Below are 12,986 nucleotides of genomic sequence, written 5' to 3'. Positions count from 1 at the left end.
TGAAGCCAAAGATTCAGTTTAAGTTAGTTTAACCAGAATTAATAAATCTGAATTATGTGTTTTTATTGTTATAATAATACAGGTGTGAATTTGTCACGTGGATAATAGAAGTTCAGACTCTTGAATTTGAAGCATTTGATTGGCAGTCATACAGCAAAGCTTCCTGATGCTTGTTGGGTTCAGATTTCACCCCAATGACTAAAACTGAAGACCTTTTTATTTGAGTTATATAAACATACCTGAGGAACCTGTAACCACCCAGGAGACTTCATCAGTTTGTGAGACGTTTACTGTAAGCGCAGTAATGCACCTGTGGATACCTGTGGACAGGAAGTCGTCCTGACAGCTTTGCCTGGCTCTGGTCAGCCCTCGTTTTGTCTGGTGTGGAATTGTTGGTGTTTCTCTTGTGCTTCATTTAAAGGCTTTTAACAGCTCCATCAGCTCCATCAGCTCCCGGGTGTCCCAGCTGCAGCAGACAGACTTCCTTGCAGACTGTAGCTGTAAATCTCTTATAGTGCAGTCAGCAGATAAACATCGTAGTTCTTATGAGTATAATATGTAATAATACATCAGTGTTGAATATGACGCTTGCAGCGAAATGAAGTGCTTTAAGCAAAAAGTAGATCAGCTCCATCACATCAATACAAAAACAGTTTGGCCATAAAGTACCTTTATGAGCCATTTAATTCAGACTATTAAAAACTACAGCAGCATATATTTAAATACTGTAGATTTGTGTGGATATCTGTAGAAATATTGTTAGCCAGTTTTATTTAAAAGTTTGAGACCTTTTAAATCACCAACTCGTTAACTGACACGTGTCTGTGCTTGTCCACCGGATATTAAACGGATATTAAATGATACCAGTGACAGTATTTACAAAATAATCCTGATTTTTAAACTCGTGTCCGCAGCATCTTTGTGTATCTGCTCAAGTCAGAAATGCCAAATGACTGGCTTCATTTATGCAGTGAGTTATTACATTGTTTGTCCACCAGAGAGCGCCATCAGCTTAATTTTTATTTAGTTAAAATCCAACTTGGTGCATACTGTATGTGGATAATAATTCTTTAAGAATGAGATTTAATGTATCTGTTAAAAGATTTTAATAAAAAAAAAAAAACTGCAAATATTGCACTCTTTAACCTACTTCCTGTGAGACGGTCCGAACACCATTAGGATGACTGTACGGTCTGTGTGACTAACCTGAGTCTGTCTGTCTGGAGCTGCACCAGGTGGAGCTCAGGTAAGAGGAGGGTACAGGATAATACAAAGCATGAAATGAGAAGATATTTTTGTCTCTGATCTAAAAATGTGAGTGTGTGTGTGTGTGTGTGTGTGTGTTTCCTCTGCTGTTAAACTGTCCAACCTGCACACTGACAGGAGTCTGGGCTGAAGGTGAATCACCCAGCATCCTTTGCAGTGCGTCTAAATGGAGCCAAAGGCAAGATGGATGCCAAAGTCCACAGCCCCTCTGGAGCTCTGGATAAGTGTGTCGTCACAGAGCTGGAAAAAGGTCTGTGTGTGGGTTTGAGTTCGGTTTTCCAGACAATCTATGGAAACTTAAACAAAACAAAGCCACATCCTGTGACGTCTGTGCCGCTAACAAAGCCGTCTGTGCTGTCTTCTAGACAAGTACGCTATCCGGTTTATCCCCAGGGAGAACGGTGTCCACACCATCGACGTCAAATTCAACGGCTCTCACATCCCGGGAAGTCCTTTCCAGGTCCGAGTGGGAGAACCAGGACAGACCGGAGAACCTGGTCTGGTTTCAGCATATGGAGCAGGACTGGAGAGAGGCACAACAGGTGAGTTCCTGTCTGACCTGCTTCAGCCTTTAATGTTTCACTTGGTAACTGGTGTCAGCAGGAAGCTGAGCATGCTCGGTCCATCCCCGTGGCTCTGCAGTTCACCAGCTCTAAGCTGTAAAACACTTTAAATCTCACAGGTACTCAGTCAGAGTTCATCATTAACAACACTAAGGCGGGCCACGGGTCCTTGGCTGTGACCATCGAGGGGCCGTCCAAGGTGAAGATGGACTGCCAGGAGGTTCCTGAAGGCTACAAGGTGCAGTACACTCCCATGGCACCTGGAAATTACCTGATCAGCATCAAATACGGAGGCCCGAACCACATCACCGGGAGTCCCTTCAAGGCCAAAGTCACAGGTAAAATGCTGCCCGTCACTCTGTCGTAAACCAGTTTAACCCTAATGGAGGAGAGCCCGGATTAAAGACACACGAGCATAGTCTGACAGTCCTGCATCCAGAAGGATCTCAGGATCTGATGGGAAATGTCCAAGTTTGTCCAGTCTCAGTGGTCAGGAATACTTACAAAAGTTCCAGGATCCAGATCTGCATCATTAAATTCATCCAAGCCCAAATAAATAATAAAAGCCTACAGTCTGCACCGATCCGAAGCTCTTTGGCAGAGGGACAGTAATCAGTAACTCATTAAATGCTGCTGAAAGCTCATTTTGTCACCCGTTGTTATCAGGAGCTTCTCTCTGCCTCTCAGGTTCTCGCCTCGTAAATGTAACAAACGCCAGCGAGACGTCGACCCTGACGCTGGATCCGGCGATTCGGGCGACCAGCAGCGGCTTCGCGCAGAGCGCCATGCCCAGGCCGGGCGACTCTGACGCCAGCAAGGTGCTGAGCCGAGGAGCCGGCCTGAGCAAGGCCTTCGTGGGCCAGAGGAGCAGCTTCACCGTGGACTGCAGCAAAGCGGGTAAGGAGTTCAAGTGACGGCTCATCGGGCAGGTAGCAAATAACTCCATTTAATCGTGCCGCTCTGGTCCTCTCTGCAAAATGGTACAACACTGCGGAGCTTTGTGGGTCGATACCGCCCTCCGAGCAGCAACATGACCAGCCTGCAAAATTTTCACCCTGGAAGGCTGAGCAGCAGCTTTCTGCAGTACGAGCAAACGTAAAGCCTGATGTATCATAGACAGGAAGGATTTCAGTACTGCAGAGGTCACAGCTCCCAAAGAGGAAAAGTAAGATTTAAAAATGAAATTATACAAATTAAAGTTGTTTTATTTTTAATGCTGTGGTTTGGCCTAGTGTGTAACCACGACCATAAGCATGACTGTCATTTGTTTGGCCAAATTCAGATCTATGATTCATCTTCAGATGTAAACAGTCATTATTATCCATAAAGGCCTCTCATCTAAGAAATACACTTCAATTAAATTCAATCAGATATTTTCCACAGTAAAGGTCAAAGGATGGCTAAAAGCAAACCAGAGCTGCAGCCATTTTAATTCATACTATAATTTAATAATTATTGATATTCATAGGAATCATACTTTCCAATCCATCCATTTTCTTCCTGCTTATCCGGGCCCGGGTCGCGGGGGCAGCAGCCTAAGCAGAGAAGCCCAGACCTCCCGCTCCCCAGCCGCCACCTCCACCAGCTTATCCAGGGGACACTGAGGTGTTCCCAGGCCAGCTGAGAAAAATAACCTCCAGCATGTCCTGGGTCTGCCCGGGGCCTCCTCCCCAGATGACATGCCTGGAACATTTCTCCCAGGTGGTGTCCTAATCAGATGGTTGAACCACCTCAGTTTCACTCTGTCAGATAAAATGTAATATTAAAAAAGCAGATGTTTGAGTTTTCCACCTTAAAACTTCTGTTCTGCCCCTCCAGGTAAGAACATGCTTCTGGTGGGCGTGCACGGCCCGCAGGTGCCCTGTGAGGAGGTGCTGGTCAAACACGTGGGGAACCTGCAGTACAACGTCAGCTACGTGCTGAAGGAACGGGGCGACTACATCCTGGTGGTCAAGTGGGGTGAGGACCACATCCCGGGCTCCCCCTTCCAGGTCACCGTCCCCTGAAGAGCCAAGAAGCCTTCGGTCACTCCTCCTCCTCCCTCTTGCATCCCCGTTGGAGTTAAAAGTGGACACATTAGCTGCTCAGCAAAGCTTTCTAACCTTTTCAGTTTAAATCAGATGATTTTTGAGCAACTTCTGCCTGAAGCGGCTCATTTATTTTGAAATGTTTCTCAAACTTCCCTCAATAACGAAAAATGTCAGAATGTTAAAAATGTTGGAATACTTTGACCTCCGAGATGCTTTTCCTGCAGTGGTCTGATCTAATGGAGCTTAAAGATGGAGCTGTAACTAAAGTAGAGGTGAGATCTATAATCTGACTAACGCTGCCTTCAGTTGGCTCATTTTGCACTGGAGCTTTTATACTGGATTGGTGAAGTTTGCTGGTTTTACATGGGGCATTTGTGCACCTACACATCAGATCCAGAGCTTTTAAAATCCATGTTAAAATAAATAACTGGAATTTCACATAATTCAAAGCGGAGCCTTGGCGTGGAGCTCTGGGAGGGTTAATGGTTTATCTGGAAACCGGCCAGTTATCACCAAACCTGTGCCGAAAATTACTGAAGCCCTGTGATTGGACAGTGACTGAAACATCTCAAAAAAAAAAGGAAAGCTGGAGTTTGTCAGTATAATCCATGAATCCACTGCAACAGGAACTGGAACCGTACCCTAACTACTGATGATTGTTTCTTACTCTTTGAATTTTGGCTCCCATGTGTATTAAAAGTTGCCATAAAGAATCAGTGAGTGTTGTCACACTGTTTCCTGTTAGACTACTTACTGTGCTTAGATTTCCTCCTGTGAGCAGATCTGACTCGGAGGTCAGAGGTCAGTTTGTGTAAATCTGTCGTTGCCTTTTCACTGCTACTTTTGATACTGAACGGATGTTTTTGTATGTGGGGGTGGGGGTGGGGGAAGCTTCTCTTTTTGTATTTGGGGAATTGGTGTTTTAATGTGAAAACTGAACCCTGAGATATGATGTACATTTGATAATTAAAATAAACTACAGTTAAGATGCTCAAGTTGCTCTCATTTAGTCGTTTATCTGCCTGCTTCTGGCCCTGCGACAGGCTGGCAACCTGTTCAGGGTGTACCCTGCCTCTCGCCCTATGACAGCTGGGATAGGCTCCAGCCCCCCCGCAACCCTGAACAGGCTGAGCAGAAGCGGATGGATGGATAGATGGATGGATGGATCTGTCTGCTTCTATTTTATTGGCCGTTCACAGAATGCATGCAGGAAGCTGCTTTAATTTGGGAGCCCGGTCGGGTTATTTTAAGGCTTCTCTTCAGCTTCCTAAATGTCACAGACCCACAGTACACCACCGTGGATCGACTGTGGGTGGATACGTGTGTGAGTTTAGGGTGGGGGTGGTATTTCATCAGGGACCAGCGCTGAGCCCCTTCATGTTTGCAGTGGTGATGGACCGGCTGATGGATGAAGTCAGGCAGGACTGTGATGTTTGCAGGTGATCTGCATGGAGCAGGTGGTGGGAAGAGAAATGAAGATCAGTAGAAACAGGACAGAATCCATGAGGAGGAGACGGGTGAGTTTAAATACCTGGCATCAACCAACCAAATGTACAGGGTGGAGCGGTCGGGCGTGACCTGTGACGAGAGTGAAAGGGAAGTTTCCAGGATGGCAGTGAGACCTGCTGTGATGGAGACGCAGGCACAGAGACCGGAGGCTGAGCTGGAAGTGATGCATCAGCGGGACCGCTCAGGTTGAGCCAAAAGAAGACCAAAGGTCAGAGTTCACAAGAGAAAAATCAGTTTGTCTTAAATTTGATTTTGAATTGTAATCACATCAGTACCACCCCTAATATATTCATTATAGCAAAACACAACCCATCATTCACCATCTCATCATCCCAAATGTTTTTAGAAATGGGATCTCTCTCCTTGACAGCAGGTGTTTAAATTCACAAAATCCATCACAACAAACTACCTGGGAAAAAAAATATATATATTTTTTTTAGCATTTTTGACAAATATATTACAAATTCACTGTTCTTTAAACATTTAATCCCACCCAGAGCTAAAGCTGCTGCATAATGATTGTACCCAGCAGTGCATCTGAAAGCCTAACATTTGGTTTTGAGAACAATGAATGAACATCTCATTATTTTCCTGTCATACTCAGGAATACTGGGAGTGATTAAAAAGAAGAAGAAGAAGAAGAAGAAGAAACAGCCTTTTTTGTCCCACAGAGGGGAAATTTGGCCATTGTTATGTTGCTCCCTTATAGTGTCACTAAGTAAACATTATTACTCGACACACAGAGCATGGAGGACAACTTCTTGCTGGTTCACTCATTTGTTTATTATGCTACTGTTGCTATCAGAACCCCTGTATGCCCTAGTGGCGGTCTGCCCCCCTGTGGTAAGTATTGGTAGGACATCTCTAGGTTCATACATCACATATCTCCTCCCCACTAAGATTTGTTGTCAGTAACAAAAACATTTCTTCGGAAACAAACGTAAGACATTATATCCCCTTTTAAACTACATGAGATTATTTCTTTCTTTACTTCTCCACAACATTACCAGAAAATAGGAGAGTTATGTCACGGCTTATAATCACTCCAAATATCAAAACTCAAAACCATTTAACAACATTCTACAAAAGCAAACATTCTTAAACATTGTTCAACTTTTTTTTTTCTTTTTTTTTTTTACAACATCTTGGAATGTCAACATTGTTCAACTCTTTTTTTTTTTGTGGTTGTTAAGTTTACTGATCCCTGTAACGTACCGGCGGACGTGTGATCCTCACAGGATATCGTCGTACAGTCCCTGTTGTCTCTGAATGTTCTGTGTGTGTCATTTCTGTGGACTGTGGTGTCTTGAGTGTTTTGGGTGTTTTTGGTGGTGCATGTGGTGTGTGTGGCACTGTATCAGTATCCTCCTTCTGTTGAGGTGTATTTGGGTCAGGTGTGGTTGTCTGAGGAAGTGACAGCGGACAACTCACAGGAAAACTCCCTGCAGTCTCTGGTGGGTCTGACTCGGGCCGAGTCAGCATCTGGTCCACATGACGCTTCCAGACCCCTTGTGTTCCCACATGTACCTTGTAGGACACTGGTCCGGTCTTCTCGATCACCACAGCTTGCGTCCACTTATCCTCCCCCCTCCTATAATCACGCACGAGCACTGGCTCACCAAGTTCAAACTGTCTCTGTTTAGAGTGTAGCTGGCGTCGTTGCTGTTGAGCCTCTTGTGACTGGTGCACTGCTCCAGCCATACTTGGTTTCAGGAAATCCAGTCGAGAACGCAGCTTGCGTCTGATGAACAGCATTGCAGGGCTTTCCTTGGTTGTTGCATGGGGGGTGTTACGGTAGGTCAGGAGGAACGTATCCAGACGCTGCTGCACTGGTGTAGTTCCTCTGGAAGATTTCAGAGCGTGCTTGAAGGTTTGCACAAATCGCTCTGCCAAGCCATTGGAGGCAGGGTGGTATGGTGCTGAGCGAATGTGTTTGACTCCATTGGCTTTCAGAAACATGCTGAATTCTTCAGAGCAGAACTGAGGGCCGTTGTCGCTTACAAGACTGTGTGGAATGCCATAGCGACTAAAAAGTCCCCTAAGCACTTGGATGGTTTTGCTGGATGTGGTGCTATCCATGATGTGCACCTCGGGCCATTTGGAGTGTGCGTCCACTATGACCAGGTACATGTGCCCTTCAAATGGACCTGCAAAGTCCACATGAATCCGTTCCCAAGGACTGGATGGCCACATCCACGGGTGTAAGGGTGCTAGGCCAGGGTCTTTCTGCACTCGTTGACATGAGTGGCATGATTTTGCTTGGTGCTCGATCTGGGAGTCGATGCTGGGCCACCAAACGTAGCTACGAGCTAAGCTCTTCATCCTTACTACACCTGGGTGTGCTGAGTGTAGCTCTGTCAGCACCCGGGGGCGCAGTTTGGGTGGCACAATCACTCTCAACCCCCACATAAGGCATCCGTGCTGCACAGTGAGATCATGGCGGCGCTGGAGATAGGGAGACAGCTCACCTGCGTCCTTTGCAGCTGGAAAACGACCAGTTGTGACCATTTCCATGACACGGGACAGGGTGGAATCCGACATGGTGTGACGCTTGATCTCGGCGTTGCTGACTGGCAATGTGTCCAACTGTGACGTGTAGAACACCTCCACTGCACCTTGTTTCTCACTGGGGGCATGAGGGAGCGGTAACCTTGACAGTCCATCAGCGTTGGCATGTAGGGCCCCCTTGCGGTACTCAATGGTGTAATTGTGAGCGGAAAGCATGAGCGCCCAGCGTTGCATGCGAGCTGCAGCCATAGATGGTGTGCTTTTCACTGGACTGAAGATGGTTGTAAGCGGGCGATGGTCAGTGAGTAGCGTGAATGTATTGCCATACAGGTACTGGTGGAACTTGCGTACTCCAAAGACTATCGCTAACGCCTCCCTCTCAATCTGAGCGTAGTTTTGTTCTGCTTTGCTGAGAGTTCTGGATGCATAGGCGATGGGTTTTTCATCGCCATCCAGCATGACATGCGAGAGAACAGCTCCGACCCCATAGGGTGAAGCATCGCAAGCGAGACGGAGCGGCAACTCAGGGTTGTAGTGTGTGAGCACCTCTTGTGATACCAGGAGTGCTTTGGCTTTCTGGAACGCTGGTGCACAGGCTGACGTCCACTGCCATTTCTTTTCTTTGTTCAGCAGTTCATTCAACGGCTTTAGCACAGTGGCCAGATCAGGGATAAAGCGTCCATAATAGTTTAGCATTCCTAGGAAAGATCGAAGTTTACTTACATCGCCTGGTGCTGGTGCTTCCACGATGGCACGTACCTTCTCCGGTGACTTGTGGAGCCCAGCAGCATCGATGATGTGGCCCAGGTATTCCACGGATTCCTGGAAGAAGAGACATTTCTCTTGCTTGAGGTGCAGGCCGTATTCCTCTAGCCTGCTGAGTACTGCATCCAGAGTTTTCAGGTGTGTCTGCTTGTCAGGACCACTGACCAGTATGTCGTCCAGGTAGCAGTGAGTGTGTGGCAGTCCGAGGAGCACCTGGTCCATTGCCTTCTGGAACAAGGCGGGCGATGACGCTACACCAAACGGCAAGCGGTTGAAGCAGAACAGTCCTTTCTGTGTTGAGATGGTCAGCAACTTCTTGGAGCTCTCTTCTACTTCCATCTGTAGATATGCATTAGATAGATCCAGTTTACTGAAGCGTTGACCTCCAGCGAGAGAAGCAAACAAGTCCTCAATACGTGGAATTGGGTACTTGTCGATGCAGAGAGCTGGGTTGATGGTGACTTTGAAGTCCCCGCAGAGTCTCACGGCGCCGTCCTTCTTGTTCACGGGCACCACTGGCGTAGCCCAGTCACTATGCGCCACAGGTGAGATGACGCCAAGCTCAGTGAGGCGTGTCAGCTCAGCTTCCACTCGCGGTCGAAGAGCATATGGCACATTGCGTGGTGGGCAGAATTTGGGTACACTGTTTGGTCTTAGAGTGAGCCTGGCTTTCACTCCTCTCATGGTGCCTAACTTATCGGAGAAAACAGCGGAGTGTCTCTTTAACACTGTCTCTAAGCTGTCTGTCTGTCTGTACTCAATTGCATGTACAGTCTTTAAGTCTCTCCAATTTAGTTGAATGGCTCTCAGCCACTCCCTGCCAAATAATGGTGGAGCATCCGCCTTCACCACATACAGTGGCAAGACAGCATGTTGCTTGTTCAATGCCACTTGCACTTTAACAACTCCTTCTGGTGCCAAAGGCTCTCCTGTGTATGTCTTTAGTATGATATCAGTGGGTTGCAGAGGAAACTTATGCAGCTTTCGTTTGTACAGTTCCCAAGGAATCAATGACACTGCAGCCCCTGTATCCAATTCCATCTCCATTTTCTTTCCGTTAACTGTTGGCACTACTGATATGCGTGAATATTTCCCTTTCTGAGACACTGCATGCAGTCCCAAGTCACTGTCACTATCCGATTTCATTCCTTCACTTTCACTTTCATTCGCCTCGACGTGATGGATCTTTTTCTTTCTATCTTTCACGCTGCGTTTGTGTGCATGGCTTTTCTGTTCAGGCTTAATATCTTTGTGTTTATGTTCTCTTTCATGACTGCTTTTTGATTTACTCCTGCACATTCGTTTCGTGTGGCCCTTCCTCCCGCACTGGTGACATTCGCGGTCTTTGTACCAGCAGTCATCATCACTATGATTTCCCTTCCCACAGCGGCGGCATTTTTCACCTTGCGAAAACACTGCGTTTACTTTCAGGGAATTACTTAACTGCTGTACGTCGCGTGCTGCTGTCTCTGCTGACACTGCATGTTCAACTGCTTTCTTGAACGTGAGGTTTTCCTCAGTCAGAAGGCGTTTCTGCACAGCTTCGCATTTCAATCCGCAAACAAATCTGTCCCTCAGAGCGTCCTCTAGGCAAGCCCCGAACTCACAGTGTTCCGATAGCTTCTTGAGCACTGCTACATACTGTGCTACCGTTTCTCCTTCCCCCTGATTTCGCTTGTGGAACCTGAACCTCTCGGCTATAACGAGCGGTTTCGGTGTGAAGTGATCTTTAAGCACAGTCACAGCCTGTTTGTAAGTCATTGTGCCAGGTGCCACGGGAGCTACTAAGCTACGAAGCAGTCCATACGTTTTAGGTCCCATCACACTGAACAGTACTGAAACTTTCTTAGCCTCATGAATGTCATTAGCCACCACGTAATGCTCAAAACGTTCAATATACGTTGCCCATTGCTCACCAGACTCATCGAAAATGTCCATATGTCCATATATTCCAGCCATCATACGTCTTTCTGGGATTACGTGCACTGTAGATGAACTCTAAGCACTCGATGTCCTTGTATCCGCAGATGTAACACTAGCTGCACTCGGGCCCTCCGATGATGGTTGGCTCATAGTTGATCAGCACATTAGCTATCCAAAAACGCGGGTGTTCATTTCGGTCCAAAAACTTGCACAAAGCTGACTTAACTTTCACAGCCAGTCGATGAAAAGTATTCCGAAATACACGACTCGTCGCCAATTTATGTTATGTTGCTCCCTTATAGTGTCACTAAGTAAACATTATTACTCGACACACAGAGCATGGAGGACAACTTCTTGCTGGTTCACTCATTTGTTTATTATGCTACTGTTGCTATCAGAACCCCTGTATGCCCTGTTACAGGTCTGATGGGGTGTTTGGTCATCTGCTATTTTACATAGAAACTTTGATAGTTTTAATAATAATAGCTGAAGTAATGGGACCATAAAACAAGTTTTAAAAACATTTTCTTTGACAGGCAGTGAAAGTTTGAGATGATTCCCACATTCAGTCGTGCTGAGTGAGCAGGCTCTGACTGTACCTTTGCCCTGCACTAAAGGCACTCAGACTTTATGAGATAAAGTGACATATGAACCATTCGGATGTTTCCCTCACTTGTTGGTTAACAGTAAAATGCATTTTTGTCTGGTTTAACTACAAACTGTCAAAAGCACACATCGACCACAGGTTCAGACCCATCGATGAGGCTTCACAGGACCACAAGGAAGAGCTCCAGAAATCCCTGAAACCATTACAGGAGAAACTGCAGGTCTTCCAGCAAGTGAAAGGAACTCTTAATGCTTCAGCATACCAAGACATTTGGGACAATTTGATGCTCCAACTCTGTGGGAACAGTTTGGGGATGGCCCCTTCCTGTTCCAACATGACTGCACACCAGTGCACAAAGCAGCTCCATAAAGACATGGATGAGCCAGTTTGGTGTGGAAGAACTTGACTGGCCTGCACAGAGTCCTGACCTCAGCCTGATAGAACACCTTTGGGATGGATTAGAGCAGAGACTGTGAGCCAGGCCTTCTCTCCAACATCAGTGTCTGACCTTTATCTGGGTTTATCTGGCACAAGGTGGATGGGTTAGAAATATTTGGACTGGTTCAACACACACACACAAATTTTTGTCTGAAGTATGATTTTAATCTCACTCTCAAAGAATTATCATTTATGAATGGCATAACTCATCCGCCCATCTGTCCGTCCGTCCATTTTCTTCTGCTGACCCGGGATACATCCGGGTTGCGATATAATTTTATACAGTCCGCAAGATGATTTCATATCGCCATTATTGATGGCCAGCAGGTAAATTGCTCTCCCACCATAAACTACAAATCTCACAATGCACTGAAACAGCTGCTGCGCAGGCCAAGACCTGTGCACTAACTCATTTTCCGTTGCCAATGACACAATGATCAGTTATCAGCTGATAAAACAACAATCATCAAAAATAAATATTTTCATTTTTTTTCATGTTGTCAAATATGAAAAAAGTGTTGCATATGTACGTTAGTCACTGGTTCCTGTTTTTTACGGTATTAGAGCATTAAAATAGACTGTTGTGATTTTGCACTCTAATCATAAAATATTGAATTCAAAAACAAAAACAACTAAAATAATTTCCATAAAATGCATTTTGAGGGAGTATTTGATTATTTTATTAAGTCCTGAGATGAGTCAATGATGAGGCCACAAGTTGGCGTTGGTTTTCTCTTTGCAAAGTTTGTTTATGCAAGACGCGCATGCGTGGAGGGACACAGTAGGAAGCGCGGCAAATTGTTCATTACTTACAAAACGGCCAGTGTGAGAGGTTTTGTGTGGACTGACGATGAGGTTGGATCGCTGCTGCACACAACGCTGAATTACAAAACGGTTAAAACACAAGAAAAGCATAAGAAGCACTCGTGAATCCGCGAGTGCTGTTTATCAATTTGCGCGTGCGCGAAAAACTGTGGCCGTCGCAACCATAGTGCGCATGTGCGAGTCGAGCGTTTTCAAATCACCCCGGTTTCAAGTGTTTACATGAGAATGCAAGCCGGTGCGTTTCTGAAACGCTCCACTCTGGACCCCGTTTCCGAAACACATCATTTCACTCCGTTGTCGTGTAAACGGAAGGCAGAAACGCATCAAAACGACGCCGTTTCAAAATGAAAACGGTCTCGTGTAAACCTTATTCTCCTCTCCTCTCTCCCATCCGGGCCCCCGCTAGCCCCGGGCCGGGGGCGTGCCGCCCCTCCAGAAGCTCCGCCCCTGATTACAGCATTAACTGTTGTTGCTCTCCCTAAATGATTTCTGACCTGATGAAGAGGGACTGGAGGTGCCCTGCTCCTGACCAGCCTCTGTGTCCTGCTGCTC

General features: G+C 46.2%; 2 protein-coding genes across 3 annotated transcripts in view; one reads left to right on the top strand and one right to left on the bottom strand.

Moving 5' to 3' along the window:
- The window catches only part of flnba (filamin B a), a 62,865-nt gene extending 58,023 nt beyond the window's left edge, over window positions 1–4,842 (top strand). For both annotated transcript variants that reach the window (XM_030729268.1, XM_030729267.1), the window contains 5 exons: window positions 1,384–1,516; window positions 1,632–1,808; window positions 1,949–2,167; window positions 2,517–2,726; window positions 3,648–4,842. In XM_030729268.1, coding sequence (XP_030585128.1) covers window positions 1,384–1,516; window positions 1,632–1,808; window positions 1,949–2,167; window positions 2,517–2,726; window positions 3,648–3,835 — 927 coding nt within the window. In that variant the 3' untranslated portion in view covers window positions 3,836–4,842. The remainder of the gene's footprint in view (window positions 1–1,383; window positions 1,517–1,631; window positions 1,809–1,948; window positions 2,168–2,516; window positions 2,727–3,647) is intronic.
- A 496-nt stretch (window positions 4,843–5,338) lies between these two features.
- Window positions 5,339–10,950, bottom strand: LOC115779992 (uncharacterized protein K02A2.6-like). Its single transcript, XM_030728903.1, has 2 exons — window positions 6,800–10,950; window positions 5,339–5,437 (listed from the first exon to the last, which is right to left on the bottom strand). Exons 1-2 carry the CDS (start codon window positions 10,601–10,603, stop codon window positions 5,339–5,341), a joined length of 3,903 nt encoding a protein of 1,300 aa, XP_030584763.1. The 5' UTR covers window positions 10,604–10,950.
- Window positions 10,951–12,986: the final 2,036 nt, after the last annotated feature.

This window comes from Archocentrus centrarchus, chromosome 5 (assembly GCF_007364275.1).
Source record: "Archocentrus centrarchus isolate MPI-CPG fArcCen1 chromosome 5, fArcCen1, whole genome shotgun sequence".
In the NCBI taxonomy this organism is placed as follows: domain Eukaryota; kingdom Metazoa; phylum Chordata; class Actinopteri; order Cichliformes; family Cichlidae; genus Archocentrus; species Archocentrus centrarchus.
Note: the sequence above shows the minus strand (reverse complement) of the source record. Positions and strands in the feature narration are given on the sequence as shown.